We start from the raw sequence: 19,958 nt of genomic DNA, 5'->3' as shown, positions 1-19,958 counted from the left end.
TATAACCATGTCTACCATTTAGCACCATGTATGAGTTAGCTCTTTATTACTTCATCTGGATGTAAAGAAGTGCATGCTCTTCTTTTGTCACCTTCATTCCATTTTAATATTTCATCAAGTCTTTTGTTTGCTCTAAAATTTCACTGGTATTGTTTTTCTAGGCTCTTGGGATGCTATTTTGGCATAAGCATAATATTGAAAAATCATTGGCTGATTTGCCCAACTTTACCCCCTTCCCAGATGAGTGGACTGTGGAAGATAAAGTCTTGTTTGAACAAGCCTTTAGTTTTCATGGGAAGACTTTTCATAGAATCCAACAAATGGTAAGTACATTAGCCCATTCTCCTCTTCCGCCCAGTCCAGGCTCACTACTCTGCAGCACACCTGAGAGATGGGGTATCACTCTCAAGTATGGGTATCCCCATTGTTAGTGAAGCTCCCCTTAGAAAAAGCAGCTCATTCTAGAAAGCTGTTTGGTAGACTCTTACCATCAAAACTTACTGACATTTGCAGTAAGTATTAAAGTGAATTTTTTTTTTTAAGTAAACCAAAAGTGTTAAGAATACTGTGTATATGAAAAACTCTGATTCATTTTGAGATACAATCTTTCATGGGATAAGTTTCACTTACAGTCAAACTTCAGTAATTTGAAAATGTATTGATAAAGATTCTTTTATTAGATTTAAAAAAAGGGGGGGTTGACTTATTTCTGAATATGTGAGTGACCTTTATGAAATGTATCTAAACACACCTAATTTTTAAAGACTAGCTTTAAATCTTAAACCAACTCATTTTTTATATTAGCTTCCTGATAAATCTATTGCAAGTCTGGTGAAATTTTACTACTCCTGGAAGAAGACGAGGACTAAAACCAGCGTGATGGATCGCCATGCTCGGAAACAAAAACGGGAGCGAGAGGAAAGGTCAGTGTCAGCGGGGCTGTTGTCTCACCACTTAGGGGAATCTTTGAGTTGCTAGAATTTGTAGGAGCTGGAGGATACACTAGAATTCCTAGGAAAGACCGAATGACTGCATTTCTCCCAATAACTTCTGGTGGAATAAAAATTTACAGATGTCCATCCATGATATGTATTAAAGCTCTGTGTTCATGAACTGTGTTAAATCCTGAGTGTTAGTCTTCACGTGCTTTTTCTCACGACTCTCTGCCTGCAGTCAGGGAACTTCCATTTCAAATGAGTACACTTTCCCAGATACTCCCCTGCCCCTTAGGGGTCTTAGTGTGTCTCCTTTTAATAAAAAGGCATCTTTTATTTTCTTAGTTGAAATTTATTTGATATGTTTATATAAGACTTATTCGACATGTTTTTATGTTTGGTATGTAAAAAACAAACAAAAAAACCCTGACAACACAGTTTAAATTTTCTTCTCCCCTTTTTAGCCATCTGTTTTGTGTCTGTGTGTGTGAGAGAGAGAAACGTTTGATAATTCCTTAGCAAGTATGATAGACAGTCTTTCAGGATTGCTTCGTGAGTGGGATATTTCTTAACCATCACTTTCTCAGTCCTGTATACAGCACAGAGTAGTGGAAATGGCTGTGTACTCACGTTCAGAAGTGGGGTGGGGTCGGTGTGTAGTGCAGTGGATGTGCACCTGGGCACGCGGCTAACTCTGAAGGTTCTGTTTAACACACTCACGGGCAAGCTGGTTGGCCTCTGCTTCCTCATCTCTAAAGTGAAGGTGCTGGAAGTCCAGAAGGCAGTACACAAAGATGTCATGGCTTTTGTGTTAGGATGCTGGGAATATAGGTGACTTTTAAAAATTATATTTTCCACATTTTCTATTTTATTTTTATAAATTAATAGTATGAAATAAAATGAGGAAGGATGTACTAGACGATATCAAGGTGCTTTCCCAGGACAGTATTTTAAATTATTTTAAATGAAAGAGAGTAACACGTGAGGACAGATTGAGAGAATTCAAATCTTTGAGCCCAAGTATAAAATGAGAGCGATGCTGAGAACATTTCCAGAGCTCTTTCCAACTTTAAAATTCTAGAAAATTGTTGACCTTGCTACATCTGCCTATTATTTGGTCTGCAGCGTGCATCCTAGTGGGTATATTTATGAATCAGGTCTCTTATGTGTCGGAATTGACTCGATGGCAGTGGGTTACTCTTACCAAAGAAAGGTAACAAACACTATTGCATTTGTTTTCTGTATTGCAGCAACTTTTGATTAAAAATTTTTATTTATTTTTATTATATATTAAGTCTAGTTTATTGTTTGATAAAATTAGGCCTATTACCAGAAGGAGGTGCAGTCTGCTAAGCAAAAGTCAGAATTAAATTGAGAAATAGGTTGGGATTTGTTATCCTTGAATATGAAATCGTAAGAGTAAAGTCCGACACACCTCCATTCTCGCTACCCAGGTGCTTTTCTTTGCATTACTACCAATGGGGCTAAGAAATGCTGTGCTTCTGCTTCCGGTGCACCTTCTCCACTGTCAGTATGCAGACAGAAGGCCACTCTGCCATGGCAGTAGCGTCTGAGAGGTTGTTGCCTATGAAAGTAATGTTAGGGACTGGCATAGAATTCCCTCAACCCCAGGCTCTTTGTCTGCCTGGACCCTTTCCTCAGCTAGAACGTCTTGCCACCTTGGTGTGGAATGGGCACAGTGTGTAGTGCAGTGAGTGTGCACCTGGGCTGGATTGCAGAGAAGGAATGGCATGTTGGCATTTGAAGACCTGTGAGTTCTACCACCACCACTTCTCACTTGTGTTTAACTGTGGGCCAACTGGGCAGGCTGCTGGCTTCCATGAGCCTTGGTTTTCTCATTTCTTAAGCCTACTACAGGGCTTTTTCTTTTTTCTTTTTTTTGGTTAAGAAATACTACATGGAAGAATATTAAACAAAAGCATGTGAAGTATCATACAAATGTGAGTTTTCTTTTTAAAAATTAGTTACACAGGCCGCCAAAAAACAGCTCCCATTTTAAGACTTGTATGGTCGTGAGTAGACAAATGGGACTTCAAAAATGGATTTTTACTTTTTGGCAAGTTTGTTTCCAGTGCAGTTGGGATTTCATTCTTACTACATTCTTATAAATTCTTACATAATTTCTCTGTTATATTTAATGATCATGTCCTAGCCCTCCAATAGATACTTGTGGGGAAATAAAGTAAATTTCTTTTCAATTTGGTATTTTACAGTTGAGAGTTCATTCCTTGGTATAGAAAACACTTTCGGAAATATAAAGCAATGGTATTCGAGACCTGATTTGAATAGTTAGAAGCCTACTTCAGTATTTTTTCATCATTTAGACTAAAAGAACTATGGAGTTAGTGTTATTTATTTGAATTGTAAAAATGCTTTTGTCTCAGAAGTCTGAAAACATATACTAATTTTATATTACATCTGCCATTAAATCAATTTATTGCTTATATTTTTATATTAAATAGAAGTAGTACAAAATAATCTTTCAGTGACTTGTTCTTGTCTTCCAGTGAGGATGAACTGGAAGAAACAAACGGAAATAACCCCATTGACATTGAGGTTGATCAAAACAAGGAAAGCAAAAAGGAGGTATTTTTTTCTGTATTGTTTAGATGAAGTAAATCATTCCGCTTACTCATTCTACTTAGTATCTTAAGTGCTCTCTACAAGGGATTGTGATATCGCTTTTTAAACAGTACTGACTTGGCTTTGGAGTTCTTGGGTGGTGCAGATGGTTAACACACTATCAGATGGCGGTTCACGTCCACCCAGAGGTGCCTCGGAAGATAGGCCTGGTGATCTACTTCAAAAAAATCAGCCACTGAAAACCCTATGAAGCAGAGTTCTACTCTGACGCACATTGGGTTGCCCCGAGTCAGAATCAGCTTGATGGCAACTAGACAAACTTTGCTTTAGAATTTTGTTTACCAAAAAAGATTAGTAACAGAAGCCTCAAAGAAAAAAATTGCATTAATGACAGTGAGTAAAGACTTTGCCTAGGTAGGTAGCAGAGCTAACTGCTTTCTTTCTTAAGCCTTTAGCTCAGCAGGTTAGAAAGTGGTGCTAGTGAGGCCTGGCTACAGGTATCTCCACAAGAACCAGGTTGGCCCCTCTCTGGGCCCTCTGGGATCTGCAGGGATCTGAGGTGACTGCAGGGGCTGGCAGGTTCAGTGCAGGCCTCTTGTTACTCAGAAATAACAGTGAATGTCAAAGGACAGCCAGGACCATCACCTCACACATGGTGAATTTTTAATCTCTCACATCTTAAAAATCATTACGTAAGACATTTTAAAAAATTTTTTTAAAATTTATTTTGTTGTTGTTGAGAATATACACAGCAAAACATATACCAATTCAACAGTTTCTACATGTACAATTCAGTGACACTGATTACATTCTTCAAGTTGTACAACCATCTTCATCTTCCTTTTCTGAATTGTTCCCCCTATTAACGTAAAGTCACTGCCCCCTAAGGTTCCTGTCTAATCTTTCGAGTTGCCCTTGTTAGTTTGATCCCGTATAGGTAGTTCTTAAAAGAGCATAATGCGTAAGGTAGACATTCTTTACTAGTTAAGCTGAACTGTTGTTTGGTTTTAAGAAGCTGTTGGGATATTTTTCTTTTACGGTTTAAAGATTATCTCAGGGCAATAGTTTCAGGGGTTAATCCATCCTCCATGGCTTCAGAAAGTCTGGAGTTCATGAGACTTTGAAATTCTGTTCTGTGTTTTCCCCCTTTTGATCAGGATTCTTCTCTAGAATCTTTGATCGAAATGTTCAGTAATGGTAGCCAGGCACCATCCAGTTCTTCTGGTCTCATAGCAAAGGTGGCAGTTGTTCATGGAGGCAGTTAGCCACACATTCCAGATCCTCCTCCTATTCCTGACTCTCCTTCTTCCTCTGTTGCTCAGGCTACACAGAGACTTTTTTTAATCTCCAAATTGAAGGGACGCATGAATCCCTATGTATACAAATACATGTATACGACTTTTACATGTATTTGCAAAAGTATTTTTCTGAAGATGGTGTGTAGTTTCAGTAAAATTCTCACAGGATTCTCTGTCCCCCACAGTATGAGAACAGCTATTCTAGACCTGAAAAAGACAAACAAATCTAAACATATTTAAACTTTAAAATTACATCAGTAATACATACTTTTTATAGACAAGTAGGAAATGCAGCTAAATAAGAATTAAAATCATTTATAATATTATCACCCATAACCGCTGTTATAGTGACTGTCTTTCCACTCTGTCTTGCCTGTAAAATGTATATGCATATGTACATAATTCTGACTCCATACTCACTTCTTAAAAATATAAACGGGAAAGTGGTAACTTCGGTGAAGGGAAGGTTAAGACAATACACAATACTGGGGAAGCCAGCACAACTTGTACAAGGCAAGGTCATGGAAGCTCTGTAGACATACCCAAACTCCCTGAGGGACCAAATTGCTGGGCGGAGGGCTGTGGGGACCAAGGTCTCGGGGAACATCTAGCTCAGTTGGCATAACATAGTTTATAAAGACAATGTTCTACATTCTGCCTTGGTGAGTAGTGTCTGGGTTCTTAAAAGCCTGTGAGCAGCCATCTAAGATACTTCACTGGTCTCACCCCTTTGGGAGCAAGCAAGGGAAAATGAAGAAAACAAGATACAAGGAAAAGATTAATTCATAGGACTAATGGACCACAACTACCATGGCCTCTACCAGACTGAGTCTAATACAACTAGAAGGTGCCTGGCTACCACCACTGACTGCCCTGACAGGGATCACAACAGAGGGTCCCGGACAGAGCTGGAGAAAAATGTAGAACAAAAGTCTAACTCACAAAAAAAGACCAGACTTACTGGCCTGACAGAGACTGGAGAAACCCCGAGAGTATGGCCCCTGGACACCCTTTTATCTCAGTAATGAAGTCACTCCTTAGGTTCACCCTTCAGCCAAAGACTTGACAGGCCCATAAAACAAAATGGGACTAATGGGGCACAGCAGCCCAGGGACAAGGACTAGAAGGCAGGAGGGGACAGGAAAGCTGGTAATAGGGAACCCAAGGTCGAGAAGGGAGAGTGTTGAATGTTGTAGGGTTGTTAACCAATGTCGTAAAACGATATCTGTACTAACTGTTTAATGAGAAACTATTTGTTCTGTAAACCTTCATCTAAAGTCAATAAAAAAATTAAAAATATATATAAATGGGATCTTAATATATCATGTTTTGTAGCCTTTTACATTTATTTTACCTTGAATGTATTTTTATGTCAAATATATTTTTATACATAGATACATATGATTTCATCATACAGATCTACCATAACTAAGTTAAGAAATCCTGTATGGATTTCTGTGCTTTTTTCCCCCCTGATTTTTATAAACAATGCTGAAATGATCTCGTAACTAAATAATCTGTACACTGAATAGAATTATTTTTTGGAAGTTGAGTAGTTAGGTCAAAGTGTGCTGTATACATTTTTAAAGCTTCTTGGATTACATATCACCAGTTGGAGACTGGTAACCTTTTCTGAATGGCACTCTTGCCAGTGGTCTATGTTGTTATCGCTGTCGCGTCGGCTCCCACTTATGATCACCTTAGGTGTAACAGGACGACACATTGCCCAGTCCTGTGCCATTTCATGATCGTATGTTTTGATGGTGGGTATGAGTCCACTGTGGCTGTTGTGTCAGTTCATCTTAAGGAGGGTTTCCCTAGTTTTTGCTGACACTCTACTTTACCAAATATGATGTCCTTTTTTAGTGATTCTTCTTTCCTGATTGTGTGTCCAGAGTAAGTGAGCCAAATCTTGCCATCCTCGCTTCTAAGGAGCAGGCTGCTTTTATTTCTTCTAAGACTGATTTGTTCATTCATCTGAAAGTTCATGGTATATTCAGTATTCTTTGCCAACACCACAGTTCAATGCATTAATTCTTCTATCTTGCTTTTTCATTGTCCAGCTTTTGCATGCATATGGGGCAGTTGAAAATACCATGGCTTGGGTCAGGTGCATCTTAGTCATCAAAGTGACTTCTTTGCTTTTTAACACTTTAAAGAGTTCTTTTGCAGCAGATTTGCCCAATGCAATGTGTCATTTGATTTCTTGACTGCTGCTTCCATGAGTATTGATTTTGGATCCAAGCAGGCTCCTTGACAGCTTCAGTTTTTCTTCCATTTATCATAATGTTGTTTATCTGTCCAGTTGTGAGGATTTTCATTTTCTTTATGTTGAGGTATAATCCATACTGAAGGCTGTAGTCTTTGATCTTCATCAGTAAGTGCTTCAAGTCCTCTTCACTTTCTGCAGGCAAGATTGTGTCATCTGCATATCACAAGTTATTAATGATTCTTCCTCCAATCCTGATGCCTTGTTCTTCTTCATATAGTCCAGCATCTCTGATTATTTGCTCAGCATAGAGATTGAATAAGTATGGTGAAAGGATACAAGTCTGAGTCACACTTTTCCTGATTTTAAACCACACAGTATCCCCTTGTACTGTTCAAACAACTGCCTCTTGGTCTGTGTACAGGTTCCACGTGAGCACAATTAAGTGTTGTGGATTTTATTGCCTTTTATTTCTGAAGGTTTCGCTTTTAAAAAAATTAGCAGTTATCTATTTAAAAATAATAGCATATAGTTTTTTGAAGCAAGTTGTACAAGTTGCCCTAAAAGTTAAGTGCTACCCAAACAGGAGAGGTGTGTAAGAAGTCGTCGTTCCGTGTTGAGGTCTGTGTTTCTCAATGAGGAGATTTAAAGGATTGCTGTGGCTCTTTATACACGTGCTGGGACATAGTTTTCTTTCAGTGGCCATGTGTCCATCTATGTTGCTAGGGACTGTTAGGATAAAATAGCTCTGTATTCTTAAAAACAATAAAAACCTTACAGGGCCACAAACCTTACTAGAGGGAAATACTGAATTTTTTTTTTCCTTCTGGTATTACTGCGGCAAGTTGAGAACGTACTGTGCCCTGAAAGAATTCTTACTGTAAGAGGCTTAAAGTGATAGAATAAGCATGTATCTTTTACAAGAGGGAAATGGAATCCACTTTGAAGTGTTTAGTCAAAATGCAATAGGCAATGTTTTGCCTGTTAACTGCCTGTTACAATTTGTAGGTTGATAATTATGGTATGGTATGGTATTTGTCTTACATTGTGTGTAGTCATGTTAAGGAAATATGCTTATTACTGTTCCTTTGACATTAAGTTTTATTTTTGAAGATTCTGATTAGTCAAATGTGTATCATGCAGGTACCGCCAACTGAGACAGTTCCTCAGGTCAAAAAAGAAAAACATAGCACACAAGCTAAAAATAGAGCAAAAAGGAAACCTCCGAAAGGAATGTTTCTTTCTCAGGAAGATGTGGAGGCTGTTTCTGCTAATGCCACTGCTGCAACCACGGTGCTGAGACAACTAGATATGGAATTGGTTTCAATCAAACGACAGGTAGGTGCCTGTCAGCCCAGTCCTGGGTAGAATGATTAACCAGCACTTTGGAGGCGTTTGTATTTACACACACAGATGTATGTTCTCATGCCACAGTTTCAGAGGGCCACTTTGTTTCTAAGGAATTAATAGAAGATTATTGGGTTCTGGTCCATTGTTTTTGCTTTTTGAATTAACCTAAAATTGAAGTATTTCAATTAAAGTATACATATATATATATATATATGTATATATGTGTATATAACTCAAGGATATTTTACAAAGTGGATGTATCCAAATAACCGCCATTTAAAGCAAGAAACGGAATGTTGCCCCCAAAGCTCCCCTCATTCTCCCCTCATCATTATTCTCCTCAAGAAATGCAGCATTGCTTCAGAAGCCCCACTCAACACCCCCCTCCATTTGCTCTCAGTGCCAAAAACCAAACCAGTTGCCTTTAAGTTGATTCCACCTCATAGCCATCCTATGTAGAAACGGACCGTTACTTTTTATCTGACTGCATAATACATTTAAACGGAAAATTAAACCTAATAGGCTAGTATTGTCCTTTTGTTAGTGTCCTCTCTCCCTTCTTCCCTCTGGAATTCAAAGCAAGCTGTGGATTGATGGTTTACTCTTGGGTTTTGCTGTTGCCTTGTTTGTTGATCTTGATGGTTCCTTGGAAGGTTAAATTGGAGGCCAACTATCATTTCACAGTTGAGAAGAATGAGGCCTGTGGCCCTGTCTTAGTTCAGCTTTCAGAAGGCAGCACAGACTAAAACCAAAAAAGAAAAAACCAAACCCGTTGCTATCGAGTCAGTTCCAACTCATAGTGACCCTATAGGACAAAGTAGAACTGCCCCATAGAGTTTACAAGGAGCGCCTGGTAGATTCGAACTGCTGACCTTTTGGTTAGCAGCCATAGCCCTTAACTACTACGCTACCACCACAGAATCAGACGGTCTGCATCTTAGCTTGCCTCCTGGCACAGCTACACTCTAATCTTGAGAATCGCTTGATCTTTCTAGGCCCTTTTAAAATGCAGAAATTAATCCTTGCTGCCTGATCACACAGGACAGGAGGGCTGCTGTGGGTGAGAGCACAGTTTAAGCTCTGTTCACGCTGGAAGAGCTCAGATGGAGATGTGAGCTCTAGCCCACATTTCTGTCTTCCTCGTTTCCCCCTCTGCTAAGCGAGCTCCTCGTGCTTGCTGTTTGATGTTAATATGTCCCGGAAAGAAAGGGGAGCCCCTTCATGCATGACGTGTTACTAGCTCTGTAGTATGGAGGTGTTATGGCTCTGTAGTGTGGTAGGTAAAAGAGTCTTTGGTTTTCAGAGCAGGAATTTTTTATTTGATGGTAGCTATTCAAAGTTCACATTAATAGAGAGGGTTTAGGGTCTAACTTACTAAGAAACGAGTTGGGATTGTTTCTTTCCACAACATTTCAGGGCTGCATTGGAGCAGTGAGTTCACTGCCAAGTGTACTTCTAGACTCAACATGGCTGTCAGTCACATAGTGGGCATTTTATTCTGGATGCCCGCACTTTTGGTGGTGTGTCAGTTAGGAGAATGTTTGCCTCAAAATAACAGAAAACCTGATTAACAACAACTTACACAGTTAAGGTCTATTTTTCTCACCTAACGAGAAGTGCTGGCATCGGCGGTTGCTAGCATTAGTTTATGTGTTCAGTGATCCTCTCAGGGACCCAGGCTCTTTCCTTTTTTCCACTCCACCATCCTTAGCCTATTGGCTTTCCAGCTTAATTGTTACCTCGTGTTTGAAGCTGCAGAAGCCATTTTGCAACCATCACATCTGCATTCAGGGCAGTAAGAAGAGGAGACGGAGGTGGAGCTAATCCATCTGTCCCCTCTATCAGGAAAAGCAGCAGCCTTACCAGAAACTCCTGGCAGACTTCTGCACACGACTTCCTGGCAGAGCTTTGCAATATGGCTCCTCCTTGCTTCCAGGGATGCTGTCCGTCTCTAGAGAAGGAAGATACAAGTGAGAAGGGAGCTAGGAATATCTGTTAGATTGGCCGGCAGACAGTACCTGCTGCATTAGATCTTTCTCTGAGTGGAGAGTGAAAAGGTCTGACGTTAGATGCCATTAGAGAAAAATCGCTGTGCATATAATAAAGTAGAAGAAAGAAAAGTCCCGTTCGATTGGGAGATCCTAGGTAAGGCACCAGACCAAGAAGAATGCCTTCTTTTTTTTTTTTTTTTTTTAAATGCTGATTACTTTTGTATCCTAGCTCTTTGCCAGCTTAATGCCACTCTGACTTCCTTTCCAAATGGCATGATGTTGGCAACTAGCCCCTGCTTTTATTCTGATTAGTAAATACTGGATCTTTCTGATACAGAAAATGCATCAGAAGAGAGATGCAGGTTGATGAGAATGTAGAAGCTACCTTTTGGTTCAGAATTTGTGCATGTTTTGCCTTGTAGCCTGTCTTAGTCATTTAGTGCTGGTATAACAGAAATACCACAAGTGGATGGCTTTTACAGAGAGAAATTTATTTCTTCACAGTAAAGTAGACTAAAAGTCCAAATTCAGGGCATCAGCTCCAGGGGAAGGCTTTCTCTCTTTCTGTCAGCCTTTTCATCAATCTTCCCCTAGACTGGGAGCTTCTCCCCGCAGGGACCCCAGGTCCAAAGGATGCGCTGTGCTCCCACCACTGCTTTCTTGATGGAATGAGGTCCCCACCTCTCCGCTTGCTTCCCTTTTCCTTTTATCTCTTGTAAGATAAAAGGTGGTGCAGGCTACACCCCAGGGAAACTTGTGACCTTAGTAAGGGTGTTACAATCCCATCCTAATCCTCTTTAACATAAAATTACAATCACAAAATGGAGGACAACCACACAATACTGGGAATCAAGGCCCAGCCGAACTGATGTACACTTTTTTAGGGGGACATAATTCATGACATAGCCATTCATTTAATCTCTGTCCTGCTTCATTGATTTAAGGCAGAAAATGCATGTGTTAAACATGCATGTTTATCTGCTTGGAAAATGCATGTTGCTTAATCACAGGGGAAGAAATCCATTTTGTACCTTATATGAACAGTGACTAGAGTAACCCATCTGTCTTAATCATCTAGTGCTGCTATAACAGAAATACCACAAGTGGATGGCTTTAACAAAGAGAAGTTTATTCTCTCACAGTCCAGTAGGCTACAAGTCCAAATTCAGCACGTCAGCTCCAGGAGAAGGCTTTCTCTCTCTGTTGGCTCTGGAGGAAGGTCCTTGTGATGCGTCAGTCTTCCTTTGGTCTGGGAGCATCTCAGCGCAGAAACCTTAGGTCCAAAGGACGTGCTCTGCTCCTGACACTGCTTTCTTGGTGGTATGAGGTTCCCATGTGTCTCTGCTCGCTTCTCTCTCTCATATCTCAAAAGAGATTGTCTTACGACACTATCCAATCTTGTATACCTCATCAGTATAGCCTCATCATAGCGATAGAGTTTATAACACATAAGGAAATCACATCATACTACAGTCATACAATACTGGGAATCATGACCTAGCCAAGTTGACAGATGTTTTTGGGGGACACAATTCAGTCCATGACGACCATCTAACTGTAATGCGAGGAGGCTTACTTGCAGTACCTTAGACGCCTGACGTTTGAGGATTGGCTTATTTCCTGTTGGAGGTTTCTAAGTCTGCTGAACGCTTTGTAGTATTGTCTGGGCTGTTGGCACATGAAAGAGCACAGGGTGAAAGTCTTGAAGATTCACAGGCCATACCAGCAGCCACATAAGACTATTTAAATCTAAATTTAGGTGAATTAAAATTGGAAAAACTAAGAAGTCAGTTCCTCAGTCACATTAGTCACTTAGCAACAGGTGGCTAAGTGCTCAGTAGCAACATGTGGCTAGTGACTACCATTTGGACAGCACAGCTTTAGAATATTTCTGTCGTTGCAGAAAGTTTCTTTGGGCAGTGTGGGTCTAAGAGCTTGGCATTGATTTCCTGAGAATTTACTGTTGAGTAAATTTTAAATTAAAACAGATTTCACTAACTTGAGGTACCCATTTATACTTTTACTGTAAATTTTGTGCACATCTCCTGTATTTATCTTTTCAGTTGTCTTTATGCTCTCATTTGAGAGTAGTACAAAAAGATAAGGAGTGTGCTGTATTTCTGGTAGATTCTGAAGCCCTTACTAATGGTAAACAGTCAGAGTCTGATCCTTAAAGTGTTACTGGTTCTTGTTTACTTGGTTGCTGGCCCAACAGCATGGGTAATCTTCACCCTGGCCCAGCTTCACCTTTTAAACCTTTTCACAGAAGTAAAACATAGGATAGATATGTGAAACTGGAGTTCTGTGACGTGTAAGCACTTGGAGAAAAATCCAACCCTGGGATTCTTTTAACATTGTAAAAGTTTTCAAAATGAGGCTAGGAGCAAAAATTATTAAGGAATATCCAAATGGTGGTCTTCCCACTGTGCCCGCACTCCTTTCTCACCCCTCCTGTTATGGATTGAATTGTGTCCCACAAAAATGTGTGTCAGCTTGGCTAGGTCATGATTCCCAGTTTTGTGTGATTGTCCACCATTTCGTCATGTGATGTGATTTTCCTCTGTGTTGTAAATCCTACCTCTGTGATGTTAATGAGATGGGATTAGAGGCAGTTATGTTAATGAGGCAGGACTCAATCTATAAGATTAGGTTTTATCTTGAGTCAGTCTCATTTGAGATATAAAAGAAGCAAGCAGAGAGGCAGCGGGACCTCATTCTACCAAGAAAAGTAGTGCCAGGAGCAGAGCATGTCCTTTGGACCTGGGTTCCCTGTGCTGAGAAGCTCCTCGACTGGGGAAGATTGATGACAAGGACCTTCCTCCAGAGCCAACAGAGAAGGAAAGCCTGCAACTGGAACTGACGCCCTGAATTCAGACTTCTAGCTTACTAGGCTGTGAGAGAATAAACTTAGGTTTGTTGAAGCCGTCCACTTGTGGTATTTCTGTTACAGCAACACTAGGTAACTAAGACAGCTCCCCCACCTCTAAAGTCCTGCTTTTCTTTGCCTTGATAGATTTCTTCTGTGAGGGACACTTTCTACTCATGAGTGTCTTTGATGTTTTACTTGGGAAAACCAACTGATATTCCCTGTGCTTTCTGTTTGTTTGTGATTACTGGAAAATGACAAATGCTGGAGTCAAAGTTGTTCTAGTGCATCTTAGAGCTTAGAGCTGAGAGAAAAGGGAGTGCCTCTGTGACCAGCTTGTTCAGGAGCCCATGGCAGCGGGGAGGGAAGGCTCAGCCGTGGGTGGGTTGGTGTCGTTCGTGTCTTTCTTTTGATTAGGCGAGGGCAGTGAGAGATTAAAGGCATTGAGTCACAGCAATAATGTGGGAAAAGATAATTTGTGAGAAAAGGGAAACAGTTATAGTTGATCCAGGTCAGGCTTGTGGTAAATCCACTGGCATGCTGCTTTCCGTTTTTCTCCCCATTATAAGTCTGCCCACAGGCATTTCTGCCCTGTGTAGAACCAGTGCCGCCTGGGCCTGGACACACAGTGCTGGGACTCAGTGAGGCCGTCCCTGTGGTTCTGCTGTAAACACTGGTCTCTGTGGAGATCACGTGCCTCTTCTGCCTTCTGTGGCTGCTCTGTTAACTCCAGTTCTGTGGTGTTGGAAGCCCAGACATCTCCACTGTCTGTGTGTCAGACTCCCAAGTACACAGCTGCTTGCTGGTCAGGTGATCACTTCAAACAGTGGATTACGACTGTGCAAAGCTTTTTCACCACCACCCCCTTCTTCCGCCGTCCTTGTCTGTTTGCTCTAAGGAAGCCAGTCAAAGAATCTAGTATGTGCTCTCAAAAGGTAATACAGAGGTCTTAAATTTTGTCTATGAAAGAAGTCAGGAACTTATTTGCTCTTGGTTTTTTGTTTGTTTGTTTGCTGTTTTTTTCATACCTTTATAAAAGTTTTTCATTTTTAAAATCTTTTCTCTTTCTTAGATTCAGAATATTAAACAGACGAACAGTGCGCTTAAAGAGAAACTTGATGGTGGAATAGAACCGTATCGACTTCCGGAGGTAGGATTATGTTAACATCACCTCAGAAGTCATCCAGGTTTTACGTGTTCAAGAATTTGGTATCTGTGTAATGCATCTCCAGTATACATCTCTTAGAAAGAAGGGCATAGATATAATTTTATAAACCTAGTTTAGATTAACGTTCTAATATGAAAAAAAGATTCATTCAGCCGTCATATGGACATAGTCATCTCTAAACGTAATGTGCTAATATGAGTTATTTGGATATGTAGGTCGTTCAGAAATTTAATGCACGTTGGACCACAGAAGAGCAACTTCTCGCCGTACAAGGTATGGGAAAAATTCTCTTTAGACCAGTTGAGCAGCAATGGTAGTTTTTAGGGAAAAGGTATGCCCTGCCCTGTTCTCAGCCCATCATTTGTGTTGAAACAGATTGTTGGAGGCTTATATTCTTCCAAGTGTACATTTTAGCCCAACTACCACGTTACCTTTGGGCTTTCCCTTTTATTTTGCTTTCTCGTGGCTCACAAGTCATACAGATTAACTCGGGAGCCTTGGTTTCTAAGGTGTATTTCATTTTAGCAGTTGCTTGTTCAGCTCTGAAGAGTGAGCAAGAACAAAACCCTGAAAGAAGCAGATACGGAGTGTTAAGATTATGAGGTCGGGGCTGTTCTGGACCTGGGGAGCCTGGAAGGGAGGATGCAGTGTGTTCAGAGCTGTAGGGTAATTGTCGACGACTTCAGTTGTCCTGTGGTGCATGATGGGAAGGTATCGATTTCTCGACGACAGGTTCATCCTGAACTTCTTTGCTCCATCATCTGTAGGATATGTCTAGAACAGCCTACTGCTTCTTTCCACTGGTATAATACACTAAGATAGTGCCTGCTATTAAAAGCTTATATGTTTATTATCTGGATAAGGGGTAAGTCTCAGTTGTGTTTTTTTTAAAAATTGTTTTTCTTTTGTATTGAAAAAAAATGCTCTCTTCCATCCTTAGCCATCAGGAAATATGGCCGAGATTTTCAGGCAATCTCAGATGTGATTGGGAACAAATCAGTGGTACAAGTGAAAAACTTTTTTGTAAATTATCGACGCCGCTTCAACATAGATGAAGTTTTACAAGAATGGGAGGCAGAACATGGCAAAGAAGAGACCAATGGCCCAAGTAACCAGAAACCTGTAAAGTCCCCGGATAATTCTATTAAGATGCCTGAAGAGGAAGACGAGGTAAATCTGAAACAACACAATCTCTTCTCTGCCAGGTTCATGACTCGCTATTCCAGTTAGTTTCTACATGGATGACCCTTTCAGCTGTAGAAATATCTTTAGGTTTTAGCTATGTTGTTAGCTTGATTTTTACCTGTAAATACCGTAATATGTGTGTTAACTCAGTTCTTGGTCACTACGTATATTATTCACATTTCAATGTCTAGGTAAATTCTTAATTCCATCCTGGTTTTCCCCAGCCACAAAAGAGTCCACGTTACCGTCATCTCCTTAAATATGGTAAAAATTCTGCCATAAAACAATAGGCCAGGTGGGAAGTGTCAGAAAAAAGCCCAGTCATGTAAAATATGAGTTTACTAGGTGAATCTACACAGCTAGCCAGCTGGCGCTCCGGGGACCCATCTCTGCTCGACAGCTCTCCCAGCCTTTGATGCTGCTGGGGACTAACTGGCTTCAGTATTGATGGGGACAGTTCCGGGTCCTGTGACTGACTGGGACTTCAGGACAGTGGCTGACATTGTAGTAATCTCCAGGACAGTGGCTCCAATGTCATCAGCCCAATCAGCAGAGATTAAGCAAGAAGATTACTGAGGCTGCAGGGACCCATCTGCTATCTCCCTGCTTCCTGTGACAGGGTTGTTTGCCATTTTGTCATCTATCCCAACCTTCCCTATTACATACCCCCCACCCCACCCGCACTTCCTGCAGAATGAGAGAATGGAGGCTGGGCATAGGCAAGAGTTAATCACCAATCACTGTACGTCTGAATTTGTTCAGTGACATGGTCATTTAAGCAGTAACTTAAGCTTTATAAGGAAAGTCGCTTTCTCATCAAAGTGTTCCCCAAACCATGCAGGAATGATTGAGCATGGGAGTGCCCCGTAAGGAAGATGGCATCCCTCTCCCTGCAGTGCCTCTGTGCCAGTTAGGAGAGGGCCTCGAGCACTTTACTTCCATCTGTCAGAAAAGTGTTGGCATGGATTAATTTTGTTAGATTGGAGACTTTAGAGCCTTCTACCAGAATAGCTTTGTGATAAGTGTACAGAATCTATACTATTGACAATGTGAGAGGTGCCCCTGTGCCTTCCCCCCACCCAATGCCTGGCCCAGCCTGAGACCCGTAAACATAAGAGCAAAATGAACGTGTTTTCATCTGTTGGCACTGATTTTGTTCCAGTGCTGATTACTTCTTTAGCAACAAATTAACTTCCCCAAAGTCCTGGACTTCATCTAGGAAGCATTGAAGCTATGGGGATTCCTGGGGAAGGAACATCAGAATTTGCAAAAAATGAACACTTTCTTCCGTGCATGTTTTCAGCTTCAGTCCCAGGGTTCCTAGAAGCAGAAATAAGAAGAAACTGGCCATATGCCCTCGTCAGATTTAGTCAAAACTGGTGTTAGTGGGTAGGGCTGATGTGAAAAGTCTGATAGTGAATTTGAGACCAAAGTCGTCACCTTTCCTTTATGTGTACGTTTCTTCTCTCTCTTCTGCCTGGTTCATGTATGGCAGACTCAGATGCGTCTGTTCTTTTTTCTTCCTTTATTATTAGTTCAGAAGGTCTGTCCTTACTGTTGGGGTCCACTTACCAAGTTGATTGCACATCAGAATACCCGTATGATGTTCTTTACCCAGTCTTGTAGTGTTGGGTCATCCATAACTAGTCCTCCCACCGAGCAGCAGATCTTAGTTGTCTTCCACCCTTCTCTTCGAAAAGAACAGGAGATAAGTCGGATGGTATTATCTAACTCGTCTTTAATGTGCACTCTATATTCCCTTTATAAAGTTTCCACCCTTTTAGTCATTTAAAACACACACACACATTCACAGTCCTCTGTTTCCTTTAGTTCTTTTTATTGCTTCTTACAGCACCAGCTCCCCCCTCCACCTGCCAGGTTTTCTGTTCTCCATGTGTTAGTTTGCAGAAGGAAATCAGTCTGTAACGAGCAGCTGCTTCTCCGTGTCCACCAAGGGCCTAAGGGAACTTGTTAGAGAGCTGGTTAATTGTCTTTCTGGGCAGTGCTCAGAAGTTGGTGTTCTTGGAACTTCGCATTCCTGTGTATCCCGTGGTTCCAACAGCTGAGAGAGATGTGGGCTGGTGGCTTGTCTGCCCCCTCTGCCTTTACGCAGTACGAATAGGGAGGAGAAGGAGCATCAGAACTGCCATACAGTACATTCTGTTAACATGATGGTCTGTCAGTTACAGACCTCAAGGAGTAAGTCTGTTTCCTTTAGGGCTAAGATGGGTCGTAGCCCAAGGGGTTTGAGCTTTTGAGACTCCAAGTTCTCTGAGGTCACCAAGTACGGGGTACCACATAGGGTGGGGTCACATCCAACCTCACACTCAAGAAAGGACGGTGGAGTTAACTAAAAATGACAAGAGTAGAGAGAAAGAGACTTACTTGAAATAATGAGATGACTGAAGATTGTCAGCGAGTAGACATCTCCTGACCTAACGAACAACAGTTGCAGTCGGTTGTGACTTCAATGGGAGGAACAGCTGTCTTCAGATTGTTGTCCCCTGGTGGTCTCCCCCGTGAGGGTATGTGTTGGTGCTCACAGAAACTTTAGATTTGGGTCTGGGAGTCAGGCTGTGAAAAGTGCGGTGGGGAGTAAAGGAAGTGCTTTTGAACCTTTAAAGAAAACCCTGCATTCTTTTGTGTCTTTGTATCTCTGACCCAGCAGGAGCCAGAGGCTCTTCGTTGAGTGGGGTGGCTGTCACAGCATCCCCTCTAGCCAGCGCGAGTGGTCATGATTGCTACATACCTTGAACATTATTGTTTGTCAAATTCTGTTCTAACGTGCCACTTACAGATCTTTTCATTTCATCCTGTGACATAGGTGTCATTATTATGTGTGTCCTGCAGATAAGGAAACTGAGGCTCAAAAAGAAAAGATACTTGTCCAAGGTTACACAGCAAGAAAGTGGTGGAGCCAGGATTGGAGCCCTAGACACCTGGCTGTAGAGGCCTTGCTCCCGCCCTGCCCCGTGCCTGTCTTGCTTGGCGCAGCCGTCGCCACAGGCCCTGCCCTTAGGAACGTGTGGGTTCGCAGGACACTGGGTTTGCAGCAGAGATGTTGAGGCGTGTGCCCGCCCTCCCTCTTTCAGTATGCCAGAGTTAGCAGTTTGTATTGTTTACCTGCTCTCTTTGATTCTCTTTTTTCTTCTCCTCAGGCTGCTTCTGTTCTCGACGTTAGATATGCATCTGCCTCCTGAGACCCTCTGGTAGCTTTGAACACTTGGGGTAGACTACTGCATTATCAGGATATCAGGTATTACTGGACATCACCTAGCCATCTGCATCACATCTCTGTGGACAAGCAGCTATTACCAAAAAAGGCATATACTTCAGTCCTGTGCTACACCTGCCTTAATTCTTTGCTCGTTCCTCCATGTTGGCACCACTTCCCAGAGAGCTCCACGTGTCTCTCACATTCTGCCTCAGTGCTGGGAAGGCCTCCTGTGACTTGGGGTGCACCTCCTCAGCTGGACCCCCGAGCTCCACTGACGGCAGCTTTTCCCAGTCAGCAGCTTCGGAACAGGTCGTCAACCCGGAAGGCACGACTCTGTTCCTGCATGGCCTGCGATTTCTACTTTGTGCGTAGTGTAATTTTCAGAGTAACTGTGACCCTGTTGGCCTTCTCGAAAGTATCTCATGTTCTTTTCTGAGGCAGCCACCTGCGTGATATCGTGCTTCTTTGGAAATCACAATACATTGGCAGACTGCATTGTAACCTTTATCGTGCCAAGCATCCTGATACAACTCATGTTTCCCTAAACTTTGGATAGAATTATGGTTTATAAATTTAGTTGGCTTAAATCTCTCCCTTCTCCCTTCCCAAGTGGTAGAAAAGTCGGTCACAGTATCTGTCTTTGGACACTGTAGCTAAAGGGAATGTGAACCTCAAAGCTTTCTACCTTCCTCTTTCAACATTGTAATCCCAGGATGGGCGCCACTTCATCTTTCCTGATCCCACCCCACCCCCACCTCCAAGAGATTCAGTCCAAACCACTGTACCTGGTGCTTGTACATTCGGAATTGGTGCCTTCTCCTTTTGGCAACCATACTATCAGTTGTTTTTCTGTTTTAGTATCTTATTTCTTCTTGAAAGTTTATTGCTTGCCAAAGATGACATCGCTGGAATTAGGAGACAGGGGAGAGCTTGCAGTGGATTCCGGCGGAATGCAGATTGAAATGTCAGCTTAGCTCAGTAAAGGTGTTGATCGCGGGTGATGGTTTTGTAAAAGCTGCCTGTTTTTTGTTCCTGTGCTGTTGGTATGCCTGGCCTTTTCCATGTCAGGCTGCGTATCCTTTTGTGTCCTTCACATACCGACGCGATCACACACACCCCATCTCCTCTCTTTGCA

The 19,958-nt window shown here is 41.7% G+C and overlaps 1 protein-coding gene across 2 annotated transcripts in view; it reads left to right on the top strand.

Moving 5' to 3' along the window:
* The window catches only part of RCOR1 (REST corepressor 1), a 109,064-nt gene extending 89,485 nt beyond the window's left edge, over positions 1 to 19,579 (top strand). The window contains exons 5-12 of one of the 2 annotated variants that reach the window (XM_004376708.2): positions 162 to 323; positions 805 to 923; positions 3,464 to 3,542; positions 8,190 to 8,384; positions 14,326 to 14,403; positions 14,637 to 14,694; positions 15,362 to 15,591; positions 18,765 to 19,579. In XM_004376708.2, coding sequence (XP_004376765.1) covers positions 162 to 323; positions 805 to 923; positions 3,464 to 3,542; positions 8,190 to 8,384; positions 14,326 to 14,403; positions 14,637 to 14,694; positions 15,362 to 15,591; positions 18,765 to 18,806 — 963 coding nt within the window. In that variant the 3' untranslated portion in view covers positions 18,807 to 19,579. Of the gene's footprint in view, positions 1 to 161; positions 324 to 804; positions 924 to 3,463; positions 3,543 to 8,189; positions 8,385 to 14,325; positions 14,404 to 14,636; positions 14,695 to 15,361; positions 15,592 to 18,764 lie in introns of those variants that run through there. The other variant, XM_023731772.1, reaches the window with a different exon arrangement.
* The last annotated feature ends 379 nt before the right edge of the window (positions 19,580 to 19,958 follow it).

Source organism: Trichechus manatus, unplaced genomic scaffold (assembly GCF_000243295.1).
Source record: "Trichechus manatus latirostris isolate Lorelei unplaced genomic scaffold, TriManLat1.0 scaffold00045, whole genome shotgun sequence".
NCBI lineage: Eukaryota > Metazoa > Chordata > Mammalia > Sirenia > Trichechidae > Trichechus > Trichechus manatus.
Note: the sequence above shows the minus strand (reverse complement) of the source record. Positions and strands in the feature narration are given on the sequence as shown.